The sequence below is a fragment of the Saccoglossus kowalevskii genome, chromosome 5 (assembly GCF_978046115.1).
Source record: "Saccoglossus kowalevskii chromosome 5, keSacKowa6.1, whole genome shotgun sequence".
Classification (NCBI taxonomy): domain Eukaryota; kingdom Metazoa; phylum Hemichordata; class Enteropneusta; family Harrimaniidae; genus Saccoglossus; species Saccoglossus kowalevskii.
Genome location: NC_140645.1, coordinates 32,282,756 through 32,299,406, shown reverse-complemented (window position 1 = coordinate 32,299,406; position 16,651 = coordinate 32,282,756). Strand labels below are relative to the sequence as shown.

The 16,651-nt window shown below is 35.5% G+C and overlaps 1 protein-coding gene across 1 annotated transcript in view; it reads right to left on the bottom strand.

The window, feature by feature from the left end:
* Positions 1 to 16,651, bottom strand: part of LOC144362106 (uncharacterized) — a 51,126-nt gene that overhangs the window by 28,507 nt on the left and 5,968 nt on the right. Inside the window, exons 2-3 of the mRNA XM_085498934.1 lie at positions 8,151 to 8,501; positions 6,281 to 6,544 (exon numbers count right to left, since the gene is read on the bottom strand). Coding sequence (XP_085355060.1) covers positions 6,281 to 6,544; positions 8,151 to 8,501 — 615 coding nt within the window. The remainder of the gene's footprint in view (positions 1 to 6,280; positions 6,545 to 8,150; positions 8,502 to 16,651) is intronic.

The following is a 16,651-nucleotide window of genomic DNA, read 5'->3' as shown; positions in this document are numbered from 1 at the left end:
TATATTATAATGCCATGTGTTGAATGAATATCATGTTATAGTATAATGATATGTGACGAATGAATGTCATGTTATAGTATAATGCCATGTAAAGAATGAATGTCATGTTATAGTATAATGTCATGTGATGAATCAATGTCATGTTGTATTATAATGCCATGTGATGAATGAATGTCATGTTATAGTATAATGTCATGTGATGAATTGTCATGTTATATTATAATGCCATGTGATGAATAAATGAATGTCATGTCATAGTATAATGCCAAGTGGTGAATGAATGTCTTGTTGTAGCATAATGCCATGTGATGAATGAATGTCATGTTATAGTATAATGTCATGTGATGAATGAATGAATGAATGAATGTCATGTTATAGTATAATGTCATGTGATGAATGAATGTCATGTTATATTATAATGTCATGTGATGAATGAATGTCATGTTATAGTATAATGTCATGTGATGAATGAATGTCATGTTATATTATAATGCCATGTGATGAATGAATGTCATGTTATAGTATAATGTCATGTGATGAATGAATGTCATGTTTTAGCATAATGCCATGTGATGAATGAATGACATGTTATAGTATAATGCCATGTGATGAATGAATGTCATGTTGTAGTATAATGCCATGTGGTGAATGAATGTCATGTTATAGTATAATGCCATGTGATGACTGAATGTCATGTTATAGTATAATGTCATGTGATGAATGAATGACATGTTATATTATAATGCCATGTGATGACTGAATGTCATGTTATAGTATAATGTCATGTGATGAATGAATGTCATGTTATATTATAATGCCATATGATGACTGAATGTCATGTTATAGTATCATGCCATGTGATGAATGAATATCATGTTATAGTATAATGATATGTGACGAATGAATGTCATGTTATATTATAATGCCATGTGACGAATCAATGCCATGTCATAGTATAATGCCGTGTGACGAATGAATATTATGTTATATTATAATGCCATGTGACGAATCAATGCCATGTCATAGTATAATGCCATGTGAAGAATGAATATCATGTTATAGTATGATATGTGACGAATGAATGTCATGTTATAGTACAATGCCATGTAATGAATGAATGTCATGTTATAGTATAATGCCATGTGATGACTGAATGTCATGTTATAGTATAATGTCATGTGATGAATGAATGTCATGTTAAATTATAATGCCATGTGATGACTGAATGTCATGTTATAGTATAATGCCATGTGACGAATGAATATCATGTTATAGTATAATGATATGTGACGAATGAATGTCATGTTATATTGTAATGCCATGTGACGAATCAATGCCATGTCATAGTATAATACCATGTGACGAATGAATGAATGAATGAATGTCATGTTATAGTATAATGTCATGTGATGAATGAATGTCATGTTATATTATAATGTCATGTGATGAATGAATGTCATGTTATAGTATAATGTCATGTGATGAATGAATGTCATGTTATATTATAATGCCATGTGATGAATGAATGTCATGTTATAGTATAATGTCATGTGATGAATGAATGTCATGTTTTAGCATAATGCCATGTGATGAATGAATGACATGTTATAGTATAATGCCATGTGATGAATGAATGTCATGTTGTAGTATAATGCCATGTGGTGAATGAATGTCATGTTATAGTATAATGCCATGTGATGACTGAATGTCATGTTATAGTATAATGTCATGTGATGAATGAATGACATGTTATATTATAATGCCATGTGATGACTGAATGTCATGTTATAGTATAATGTCATGTGATGAATGAATGTCATGTTATATTATAATGCCATATGATGACTGAATGTCATGTTATAGTATCATGCCATGTGACGAATGAATATCATGTTATAGTATAATGATATGTGACGAATGAATGTCATGTTATATTATAATGCCATGTGACGAATCAATGCCATGTCATAGTATAATGCCGTGTGACGAATGAATATTATGTTATATTATAATGCCATGTGACGAATCAATGCCATGTCATAGTATAATGCCATGTGAAGAATGAATATCATGTTATAGTATGATATGTGACGAATGAATGTCATGTTATAGTACAATGCCATGTAATGAATGAATGACATGTTTATAGTATAATGCCATGTGATGAATCAATGCCATGTCATAGTATAATGCCATGTGATGAATCAATGCCATGTCATAGTATAATGCCATTGACGAATGAATATCATGTTACAGTATATTGATATGGGACGAATGAATGTCATGTTAGAGTATAATGCCATGTAATGAATAAATGACATGTTATAGTACAATGTCATGTGATGAATGAATGTCATGTTATAGTATAATGATATGTGACGAATGAATGTCATGTTATATTATAATGCCATGTGACGAATCAATGCCATGTCATAGTATAATGCCATGTGACGAATGAATGTCATGTTATAGTATAATGTCATGTGATGAATGAATGTCATGTTATATTATAATGCCATGTGATGAATGAATGTCATGTTATAGTATAATGTCATGTGATGAATCAATGTCATGTTATATTATAATGCCATGTGATGAATAAATGAATGTCATGTCATAGTATAATGCCAAGTGATGAATGAATGTCTTGTTGTAGCATAATGCCATGTGATGAATGAATGTCATGTTATAGTATGTCATGTGATGAATGAATGTCATGTTTTACCATAATGCCATGTGATGAATGAATGACATGTTATAGTATAATGCCATGTGATGAATAAATGTCATGTTGTAGTATAATGCCATGTGATGAATGAATGTCATGTTATAGTATAATGCCATGTGATGACTGAATGTCATGTTATAGTATTATGTCATGTGATGAATGAATGACATGTTATATTATAATGCCATGTGATGACTGAATGTCATGTTATAGTATAATGTCATGTGATGAATGAATGTCATGTTATATTATAATGCCATGTGATGACTGAATGCCATGTTATAGTATAATGCCATGTGACGAATGAATATCATGTTATAGTATAATGATATGTGACGAATGAATGTCATGTTATATTATAATGCCATGTGACGAATCAATGCCATGTCGTAGTATAATGCCATGTGACGAATGAATATTATGTTATATTATAATGCCATGTGACGAATCAATGCCATGTCATAGTATAATGCCATGTGACGAATGAATATCATGATATAGTATAATGATATGTGACGAATGAATGTCATGTTATAGTATAATGCCATGTAATGAACGAATGACATGTTATAGTATAATGCCATGTGATGAATCAATGCCATGTCATAGTATAATGCCATGTGATGAATCAATGCCATGTCATAGTATAATGCCATGTGACGAATGAATATCATGTTACAGTATAATGATATGGGACGAATGAATGTCATGTTATAGTATAATGCCATGCGATGAATCAATGCCATGTCATAGTATAATGCCATGTGATGAATGAATCTCATGTTATAGTATAATGCCATGTGATGAATCAATGTCATGTCATAGTATAATGCCATGTGATGAATGAATGTCATGTTATAGTATAATACCATGTGATGAATGAATGAATGTCATGTCATAGTATAATGCCAAGTGGTGAATGAATGTCTTGTTGTAGCATAATGCCATGTAATAAATGAATGTCATGTTATAGTATAATGTCATGTGATGAATGAATGTCATGTTATATTATAATGCCATGTGATGAATGAATGTCATGTTATAGTATAATGCCATGTGATGAATGAATGACATGTTATATTATAATGCCATGTGATGAATGAATGTCATGTTATAGTATAATGTCATGTGATGAATCAATGTCATGTTATATTATAATGCCATGTGATGAATGAATGTCATGTTATAGTATAATGTCATGTGATGAATGAATATCATGTTATAGTATAATGATATGTGACGAATGAATGTCATGTTATAGTATAATGCCATGTAAAGAATGAATGTCATGTTATAGTATAATGTCATGTGATGAATCAATGTCATGTTATATTATAATGCGATGTGATGAATGAATGTCATGTTATAGTATAATGTCATGTGATGAATCAATGTCATGTTATATTATAATGCCATGTGATGAATAAATGAATGTCATGTCATAGTATAATGCCAAGTGGTGAATGAATGTCTTGTTGTAGCATAATGCCATGTGATGAATGAATGTCATGTTATAGTATAATGTCATGTGATGAATCAATGTCATGTTATATTATAATGCCATGTGATGAATAAATGACATGTTATAGTATAATGCCATGTGATGAATAAATGTCATGTTGTAGTATAATGCCATGTGATGAATGAATGTCATGTTATAGTATAATGCCATGTGATGACTGAATGTCATGTTATAGTATAATGTCATGTGATGAATGACATGTTATATTATAATGCCATGTGATGACTGAATGTCATGTTATAGTATAATGTCATGTGATGAATGAATGTCATGTTATATTATAATGCCATGTGATGACTGAATGTCATGTTATAGTATAATGCCATGTGACGAATGAATATCATGTTATAGTATAATGATATGTGACGAATGAATGTCATGTTATATTATAATGCCATGTGACGAATCAATGCCATGTCATAGTATAATGCCATGTGATGAATCAATGCCATATCATAGTATAATGCCATGTGACGAATGAATATCATGTTATAGTATAATGATATGTGACGAATGAATGTCATGTTATAGTATAATGCCATGTGATGAATCAATGCCATGTCATAGTATAATGCCATGTGACGAATCAATGCCATGTCATAGTATAATGCCATGTGACGAATGAATATCATGTTACAGTATAATGATATGGGACGAATGAATGTCATGTTATAGTATAATGCCATGTAATGAATGAATGACATGTTATAGTATAATGCCATGTGATGAATGAATCTCATGTAATAGTATAATGCCATGTGATGAATCAATGTCATGTCATAGTATAATGCCATGTGATGAATGAATGTCATGTTATAGTATAATACCATGTGATGAATGAATGACATGTTATAGTATAATATCATGTAATGAATCAATGACATGTTATAGTATAATACCATGTGATGAATGAATGACATGTTATAATATAATACCATGTAATGAATTAATGACATGTTATAGTATAATGCCATGTGATGAATCAATGCCATGCCATAGTATAATGCCATGTGACGAATGAATATTATGTTATAGTATAATGATATGTGATGAGTGAATGTCATTTTATAGTATAATGCCATGTAATGAATGAATGACATGTTATAGTATAATGCCATGTGATGAATCAATGCCATGTCATAGTATAATGCCATGTGATGAATCAATGCCATGTCATAGTATAATGCCATGTGACGAATGAATATTATGTTATAGTATAATGCCATGTGACGAATGAATATCATGTTATAGTATAATGATATGTGACGAATGAATGTCATGTTATAGTATAATGTCATGTAATGAATGAATGATATGTTATAGTATAATGCCATGCGATGAATCAATGCCATGTCATAGTATAATGCCATGTGATGAATGAATGTCATGTTATAGTATAATGCCATGTGATGAATCAATGCCATGTCATAGTATAATGCCATGTGATGAATGAATGTCATGTTATAGTATAATACCATGTGATGAATGAATGACATGTTATAGTATAATACCATGTAATGAATCAATGACATGTTATAGTATAATGCCATGTGATGAATCAATGCCATGCCATAGTATAGTATAATGCCATGTGACGAATGAATATTATGTTATAGTATAATGATATGTGATGAGTGAATGTCGTTTTATAGTACAATTTCTTGTGATGAATCAATGTCATGTTGTAGTATAATGTCATGTGTTGAATGTATGTTATAGTAGTACTATGGAATCCATATATCTTTCGTTTATCAACTTTAAGATGAAGTGAAATGTGTACCTGAGTTACTTGTTTTGTGTTTGGATGGTTATTTCTTGTTTTGCCACTTATTTTTGTTTGTGTTTTTGGACTTGTAAATGCGTCTTTTGCTCAATGGTTTGTGGTTGTATATGTTATTTGCCCGTTAAAATGCTATTCGGTGAAAGTATGCCAAAAAACGTGGCGAATTTCGTCTTGAAATTATATTTTGAAATTATTATATTATACACAGCTCAAAAAAGAAAATGTTTAAATAAAGTGTTATACTCACAGTCCATTGTGATTTCTACAGTCTCTTGAACACTGCCCTCAGTGTTATTGGCAGCACATTGATAAATACCTCGGTGTGAACTGCTCATATTCACTAATTCCAATATACTACCATGTGATAAATATTCACCACTCGGTAACATGTCTCCTTGTCTGGACCAGACAATGCTTGGTTTAGGACTTCCAATCGCTGTACACCTCAATTCATATGTCTTATTTTCATGAGCAAAGAAATCGTCAGTGATGAAATCGATCTCTGGGGAAGCTAAATAAAAAAATATTGATTATATTTTTTCATTTATTGTAACAGTAATCAACGTGCAATGATAGCAAACATTTTTCCATAAATTATTCAGAATTCCAGAAGGGCCATATATTATCAATGTCAACAGAACTCTATATGATTGGTGCGATGTTGAGAAGATTAACATAGGATGGGGTAGTACAACTTTACAGGGCGGGATTTAAGTCAGAGTCTCTATGTTATGCCAAAGTGAATGTGTCAAAAATGGAAAAAGGTGTCCGAAAATAATCCTGGAAATTTGTACGATTTTAATACTTGACATAAAAAATGTTCCTTTTTTGAAGTACTATAATTAATGATGTTTTCCACTTTTGAAGGTTATAATTGTTTATTGGCGTACCGGTGTTCACGCACGCCCTGAATTAGCGTTTGTTGTTTTTCCCATAACCCTGCTCGAACGCTCACACGCCCAAGGCTAGTAATAAAGGGCCAAGGCTGGTGCTTAATCACGAGACTACTTACTGTGTTGAAGTGCATAGTTACATGTTTTATGCAGATTCATGTCCGATGAAAACAATGTTCAAATATGGGCAATATTATGTCAAATAATGTTTAATAACGTACTTATTCATATATATGATAACAATAATCTAACTATTTCAACAATATAAGAATTAATATGAACCTGTAATTATCAATACTGTTGATACTCCAAGTTGATGTATGCATTAAATTGTAATATTTTGAGAACTAAAAACGGATTTTTAGAACACATCATCCATTTCATGATACATTAGTATCGGTCCCGATAGATGCTCTGGACCGAAACTCAGCACGTGTCGAGATTTTCTGCCGGAACGCTCGGCACGAGCCGAAATCACGCCCTCTGTGGTAAATTAAAGAGAACATATGCTGATTCATACTTATGAAATGACGATGAAGAGAAATGCAGATATATATGGGCGGATGCTGTAGTAATGAATGAATGAAATTAATGCAAATCGTCATCAGCAACGCATATTTATGTGCTGCTGCAACCGGTATATTCTTGAAATTGACGTGAACTAAATAATTGTTTTTAGAATCTTCTTTGCCGTTCATGTTTACGATGACTCGTAATAAATACCTTAGCAACAAATGGATATAATTTCAGTATAGCAATTATTATTATTATTATTGTATAGTATCGTTTTCCATGTCTGGGCCAAATAACAGATCGACGAATGAGGGCGTGATTTTGACACGAGCCGAGCCGGTTCTAAGTGGGTCTCGACTAAAGTGAACGCAGTTGCTGTAATCTCTCAGCAAAAACAAAGAATTAAAAATGTCGGCACGTAACGTGAACGTAGTAAATGTTATAGTAAATAAAAACATAAGCAGCGCCAATGCATATGAGAGGTGTTAATTGCTTCATCCAGTGAATAATTTGGTAATTGAAAACTAATAATTATTATTGAAAACAACATACTTAGTTAATGATAAATCTTACTCACCCGTGTCATACATTTAATCAAAATATAAATAATTTACAAATAATATTTAATATTCACATTTTGGGTAACGATCATATGACAATTTTGTTTAATTTCTCTGAATGTACCAAACACTATGCAACTATACTACTTACTTTTTACAGTTAACCAGACTGCCTGCTTTTGATCTGTTCCTACGATCCAGCATTCGAATTTACCTTCATCTTCCATTTTGGCATTGTCAATTTCAAGAGTGTACCTGGTACTAGTTTTTATGAGACGATATCTAGCAGGACTATTGGGTACATCAGGGTCACTTCCATCAAAAGCAAGGGCATCGCCAAATGCAATAACATCAGAACGAGGACCATTTGGTGTGTCAGTAAGTTTGGTCCATGAAATAAAGTGATTGTCAGAAACACCACTTATTACACACTCTAAGTCAACATCATTTCCATTGGAAATTGTGATATTATTGTCAAATGGTTCCACTCGCTGTCCAATCACTGTAAATAAGATATTATTTTGTATCAAATTAACATACGTAGGTAGGTAGTGAATTGAATGGCTTAAACCGTACTATTTCTGCTGGGGTTTGCCCAATACTAAGAGAGTCGTTATTCTTTTCCAAAATATTTTTAATATGTACAAACACAAATGGTCAAGTGACAGATGGTACATTCTAATTGATCTTACAGTATATGAGACACGTTTCACATTATGTACCATTTACGGGCACAGCGAACAGGATGATCAATCCTGGCTGTTTTTCCTAAACATCAAACATGTTATGAATTTCGACAATGAAGTTATTTGTTCGCTTGGCACAAATGGGCGTCTGCATAACCATGATACAAAATCACAAGCGGAAATTGGATTTATGATTTGACAGACATTTAGCCTATGCTTCATGACAAGAAGCATGGACTCACTTAGAGTAGGCGTCGTCTGAAGGTGACATAAAGTAGATAGGACTATTTCCTAGTCACCCTAGAGTTTTTGGATATCGTTGAATCCAGTATCAGTGCCAGATATAGGACCGCCCATTCTTTAATCTCACACTCGTGTAAACTGTATGATTCAACCCCGGGGTGAAAATTACAATTCGACGAATAGTTCGCAAATATACGCCCGACATTACTACAGGTCAGCAGTGTACACAGTTCAGCATTTCCAATCAATCTCAAAACAATTGGCAACAAAATATTCAAATATATGCACAGTTGTAAAATGAAACGGAAACTGCAAATAGCCATAGGTTTGTGACGATGAACAGTTGGGGTTGGGGCTACTACTGACTACGGTGGAGTGTGATATAGTACTCATACATATGCCTAATGACAAACGTCCGAGCACTGACGCGTTCACCCGGACTAAGACTTATCGTTGGTTTGTTCATTGTTCGATGGTGATTGGTCGTCTCAGCAACATTTCCTGGATAGCGGTTTGAAATTGTAATTGCACTCGTATTCAATTTAGGTTGTTGTGTTGCTGTGGCTTTTGGTTTGTGTGTGATAAAAACTGTAGATTGATCTCTTAACTTGACAGGTTTGCGCTGTTACATGTCAACTTATTGTAATTCATTAATGCAAACATCATGGAGCTTAGATACGAAAATGTATTCAATAGCTTCGAAATGTGTATTGACTGTTCTTGTTCATTCTTTAACTGACTGAACAATTCGACAAGATATTCAGTCGTTGCGATGCAATTTTTCACTTATAGTTCTATTGAAGTATGCATAACCAATACTTTATTATTAAAATAAAAATCAAACAAATTAGATATCGACTTATGGTGGCGGCTGATTTCCTATGATTGTTTGTTGTCTACACTCAATGAGAGTAGTGTTTCCTTTACTTGGTTCAGATTCAGCGCGACGAGACGAATCCCTTCATTACATAAACCCACAACCGCAATGTCTAGCTAATCACATCAACTTATTATATATATAAATGTATTACTTGGAAACTAGAATTATTATTATTATTGCTGTTGTTGTTTATCAGTACTGTTATGAGCGTCGTCTCACGCGATTAATACTCTAGTCGTTGTTTTCTTTTTTGCCACAAATGACACTTAGACTGACTTGGACACGGATATTTTGTCTGTGTTCTGTCATTGTGTTTAGGTCCTCGGGTCACAACTCTCTTTCCTATCCGCTTTTTCCTAAGCCATTTTTTTTACCAGTGTAGTTTTGATTATTTCACAGTCCAAATAAGATATTACTGGTTGTAAGTTAAACTAGACGCTTAAACTACAGAGCAATAAGATGAGAGAACCCCACACCCTGCTCGTGGCTTTCGTTGCGTATGGAAGTTATTTTCACGAGTGATGCGGTGTATCCTGCGGCCGTACTTTCACGAGCGAAGCGAGTGAAAATACAGCAGAATACACCGCATCTCGAGTGAAAATAACTTCCGTACGCAACGAAAGCCACGGGCAGGGTGTGGGGTTCTGTTATTATTACATATGTTCCATATTTGATTATTTCATATTAAAGAAAGAACGTACAACAAACCGGGATGGATTTTAGGTCGGGAAACCCCATTGCCCATTAATATGTTCCAAGATAGTGACACGGCATAGCAACACGTGCCAGTGAAGAACGCGTGTCACTACAACAATTTATTAACTCATAACAACCGGTTAAATGTTACAACAACAACAACAACAACAACAAAAATTACAGATAAAAATTAATCAAATTACAATGGCTAATAGTTTAAAGACAACCAACACTGTCTGTGTGAAAAGAAAATAATCAGACGTCTAATCTGATTCACTGTCTGAATAAATAACTCGTGGACGTTTAGTTGGGACCACGACGGAACCAGAACTTGAACTAGACGACTATGATACACAGTTTATGTTAAAGTTAAATGTTCCTCCACAGATCTGTGCATTGGCAAACATGCCGTTCAGCTGCGGTACTACACCGTGACTGACAGGATGACTTTCGTCGTCAGCGGTTGTCGCTGAGCTGCACGCCACAACTGCGTTTGCGATGTTGCTTGCTGGTCGTGGATTGAAAGAGTCTTGGTTTCCGGATAAAATGTTACTCATTTGACGTTGGTGCTCTTTATTCGGAACTGAGTATCGGTTTAGACTGCTGACATTTTTGTGTCCACTTAGTTGTGCTGCCGTGTTTGGTGGTACACCGGCGTCAAGGAGCCGTTGAACACAGGTTTTACGTGCGCTGTGGTTACTCAGTTTGCCAGTTAAGTCTGCTGCTTTCGACATTGACTTCATGATCGTAGTCAGCTTATTTATGCCCATAGGTTGATTTCGGAACCATATTCCCTTAGCAATGGTTCATGGGACATACTCAATTCCAAGGTAGAATGGCGCTGAACTGCAGTTCATTCTGTCTGGTCGATGAGCTGCGTATGCTTTGTAGGCTCGAACCGGGCAAATGTCCGGGGTTTTCGGTGTAGCATACGCCTTCGGTACAAAGCTCCTAGTATTACCAGGCTCTCCGTGACGAGTTTTGGTGAGTCTCTCATTATACACTAGAAACTCACCATTTTCATCACTCTGTAATACTACATCACCCCATTCCATCTGACGTGTTCGTTGTTTCCACGCAAACCGAAAAGCTTCGTGTTGTTATACCACACGGTGTTGATGATGGCTGTTGTGGAGTCTACACCAAGTTGCCCAGCTTTCAGTAACGCCTCTTCTTGATTTTTCGTAATTGGTTGTGATTTGTTGGGCAAATTACCAAATCCAGAAGCCTTCAAATGTTTCTTTTAGCGGCCAATGTGCGGCGACTTGAAGCAAACGCATCGTCACGAATGATGCTTACCCCGTAATCATTGTCACGCAAATACCGGTCGATTTTTGATACAATGATATGGAGTCCGGCTCATATTCGTCGCCATTTTTCTTACGAATACCTAGATAAAATTGCGACAGCAGAGCATCTAGCTGGGATGGTGGTATATCTTTTAGGTCACGCTTTTCTTGTGTCATAGACTTCTTCCAATCGTTAAACATGTTAGGGAGTTAGCCTTATGTAAGATATGGCGCCCTCAGCGTCCATACTGATAACCCGCTTGTTTATACACTTAATGTATGCAGCCTCTTTCTGACCTCTCGGTGTAGAATATAAACATGGCGTCTTAGATATGCTGTCAGTGTTCAGTCACTCGTCTTGTCATTAATTATCTTCAATGAACAGAACCCATAACATGGTGTCAGAAGTGGTGAAGTTTTGGCGAAAATAGTGTGGATCACAGTAGAAAAGCCTGGATTACAACACAGCTACCAAAACGAAGACTATTGAGCAAAGAAAAATACAAGACTGGCAAGTTTGACTCCGTACATGTGTTTGAGCACAGATCGCCGCTATTAATGTTGTGAACAGTTTGACAATATCACCGATTGAATAACTGACTCAGATGTGTGCAGCACAACACTTCAAAACCGTGAGTAACATAGCGTAAAATTTGTTGTCAGAGTTGACCCCAGTGATTGATCATGGCAACGAACAATTCCATTCCCGCTCCAGAACCAATGAACTGTAATGGAAATATAGCAATAAATTGGCAGACATATCGTGAATCATATGAAGATTACAAAACAGCCACTGAGCTTGATAAGAAAGATAAACCCATCCAAGTTGCTACTCTTAAGATGTTAATGGGTACAGAGTGTAAGAAAATACTGAAAAGATTGCAACTCACAGATGATAAAATGAAAGAGCCTCAGACAATCTTATATAAGTTAGAAGCACACTTCGTACCAAAACGCAACGTTCTGTATGAAAGATATGTTTTTCACAACGCAGAACAACAACCCAATGAAACCATAGACCAATTAGTAATCCGACTACGTCAGTTAGCTGAACCATGCAAATTTGGCACATTCGAAGATGAGATGGTTAGAGATAGATTGGTCCTTGGCTGTAAAGATTCCATAGCAAGAGCAAGATTATTCAGAGAGCAAGCAAGTGACTTACACAAAGTCATAGAATCGCTTAGAATAAGTGAAGTTTCACGGCAACAGCTAAGTCAAATGGGAAATGATGTCACAGTAAACCCAGTCAACTATGTAAAGAAAGAAGGTAAACATACAGAAAGCAATCAACATAAATATACTGAGCAACGCAAAGAAAGACCCAAGTATAAGCAAACGAAAGATAAGTCCTCCCAGTGTAGATATTGTGGTAGCAACCATGAACGTGACAAGAACAAATGTCCAGCCTATGGTAAGACTTGCAGGAATTGTGGTAAGCAAAATCACTTTCAATCTGTATGCAAACAGAAGCGTCAAGTACAACAGAATCTACACCAGCTGCAGGATGAAGTATCAGATTCTGATGATTTCATATTTAAGATAGATACTATTGGTGCAGTTCAATATGGAAATAGAAAGAAATTCTATATACCAATAACATTTCGAGATACGACTGGTGAAACAAGAATAAATTGTCAATTAGACACTGGTGCAACCTGTAATGTGATGACATATAATGACCTGTGTGACATAAAACAGCATGGTAAACCAGCATTAGAGAAAACAACAGCAAGGTTGAAGCTCTATGACGATAGCATAGTAAATGCTATTGGTGAATGTAACCTAATCTGCAAAGTTAAAGATAAAGAGTACACACTGAACTTCAAAGTTATAGCAGGAAAACAGAAACCACTACTATCTGGTGATACATGTACAAATATGGGACTGATTACTCTTAATGTTGTGAATAGTATTTCACAGGAAGCAACTCCTACATGCACATCTAAAGATAACGTCATCAAACAATACAATGATGTGTTTGAAGGTCTTGGGTGCCTGCCTGGTGAATACAAAATTGAAATAGACTCAACTATTAAGCCAGTACAACATGTACCAAGACGCGTTCCCATTCCACTGAAAGCAAAATTGAAAGCCAAAATAAATGAAATGGAAAGGAAAGGCATAATAAAGAAAGTTACTAAATCCACAGACTGGATAAGCAGTATTGTAGCTGTTCTGAAACCAAACAAGTTGAGAGTATGTCTCGATCCCAGAGATTTAAATCGAGCAATTAAACGTCCCAAGTATCAGATGCCAACGCTAGACGAAATTCTACCTAAGTTATCCGATGCCAAAGTATTCTCGATTCTAGATGCCAAAGATGGTTTCCATCAGGTCAAACTGGATGAACAAAGCTCCTACCTGACAACGTTCTGGACACCTTTTGGCAGGTACAGATATGTACGGATGCCGTTTGGTATTTCATCAGCTTCGGAAGAATTCCAACGCCGCCTTCACGACGCATTGGATGATATTCCTGGTATTGAAGTCATTGCAGATGACATACTTGTGTTTGGATGTGGAGACACTCCTCAACAATACATGGAAGACCATGACAAAAAGCTAAGAAGTCTACTGCAGAGAGCGAGAGAGGTTAACTTGAAATTAAACAAAAAAAAGCTAAGATTATCGCTCAAAGAAGTACCATTTATGGGAGAGCTGATTACCACTGATGGACTCAGACCAGATCCTCAGAAAATACAGGCGATACAGAATATGCCCAGACCAGATGGCAAAAAAGCAGTACAACGTTTACTTGGTTGCGTTAACTACTTAGCTAGATATTTACCCAAACTAGCAGAAATCAGCGAACCGTTAAGACGACTGAAAGAAGACAAAGCTGTATTTGTATGGGAATCGCAGCAAGAAGAATCGTTCAGTCAAATAAAGCATCTTATCACCCATGCACCAATTCTGAAATACTACGATGTAAATGACGAGGTAACCATACAATGCGATGCTTCGGAAAAAGGATTAGGTGCCACACTTCTTCAAAACGGACAACCTGTGACATTTGCGTCAAGATCGTTGTCTCCCACTGAGCAAAACTATGCCCAAATAGAGAAGGAATGTTTAGCAATCGTTTTCGCATGTGAACGATTTAATCAATACATACATGGACGAGAAGAAATCACCATAGATTCAGATCACAAACCGCTTGTACCTATCTTCAATAAACTGATACACCGAGCACCGAAACGCTTACAGCGCATGATGCTACGTCTTCAAAAGTACAACATCAAAGTACAATATAAACCAGGCAACCAGATGCACATTGCTGATATGCTCAGCAGAGCATACTTAACAGAGAAGAGTACTAGCTCCAACATGCCAGAATATCAGTTATTTCAGCTAAAAATAGAAGACAAGTTGTTTCAAGAAATAGAGTCCATTAACCAAGCTCAATACCAACGCATTAGTGATCCTACTCATCAGCAAATTCAAAAGCTAACACAAACAGATACAATTCTACAATCCTTAATGACAACAGTATTAGCTGGATGGCCAGACAACAGAGATGATGTTCCAATATGTGCAAGAGACTATTGGACATACAGAGAAGAAATCACAGTACACAATGGTGTTCTATACAAAGGAAATCAAATCATAATTCCAAAACAATTGAGACCACAAATGCTCAATAGAATTCATTCAAGTCACTTAGGTGCTGAAGCATGTATACGACGAGCACGCGACGTACTATTTTGGCCCGGAATGACAGCGGAAATAAAGGACAAAATCACACAATGTAGTCCTTGCAACGAATACCTCAGTAAACAACAAAAAGAACCTTTGATGTCATACGAGATTCCATCACGACCATGGAAAATGGTTGGACAAGATTTGTTTACATACAACAAAACTGACTACCTAATTACTGTTGATTACTATAGTGATTACTGGGAACTTGACAAATTAGATACAGATACAACTTCATCAACTATAGTTAACTGTACTAAATCACACTTTGCCAGACATGGCATTCCAGAGAATGTAATTTCAGACAACGGACCGCAATTCATATCCAATGAGTATGAAACCTTCGCACGTGAATGGGAATTCGAACATATAACCTGCTCACCATACCACAGTCAAAGCAACGGGAAAGTCGAGTCAGCTGTCAAGATATCAAAAAAGATCATCAAGAAAACAAACAAAGACAAGAAAGACTTACAGCTAGCAATTTTAGATTGGCGAAATACACCCAGCACTGATGGCAGCAGCCCACTACAGAAATTAATGTCACGTAGAGCCCGCACACTATTACCAACTCCAGAAGTATTACTTCAACCACAAGTTGTCCAAGGTGTAGCAGAAAACATCAAACTTAGAAAACAGAAGTCCAAATTTCATTATGACAAAAGTGCTAAAGAACTACCAGAGCTAAATATAGGTCAACAAGTTAGATTGCAACCTACAAACCCCAGAGAACCATGGAGAAAAGCCTCATGTGTCAACAAAGTGGGTCCACGTTCATATATACTGCAAACAGAGGATGGAAGGATGTATAGACGGAATCGTAAATTCATACGTGAAACTGCAGAACTATCTAGTCAACCACCGACTAATCGACCGTCTCAACTAGCAAGTCAGCCTGAATGCACTGCGTTACCAACTCAACAGTCAACACCAGCAGTGAGTAATGATAAGCCGGATCATACATCTACACAACCAATTCCAGAGATTCCAGTGACAGAGACCTCACTGAGTCAAACAACAAGATCAACTCGAACCAGAAGCAACATTAAACCGTCCGCCAAATACAGAGACTTTATAATGACATGAACACTAAGTTTAGTATTTAGATTAGTGATTTAGTTATATACATAGTACTAGCGTAGTATAATGATCGGAC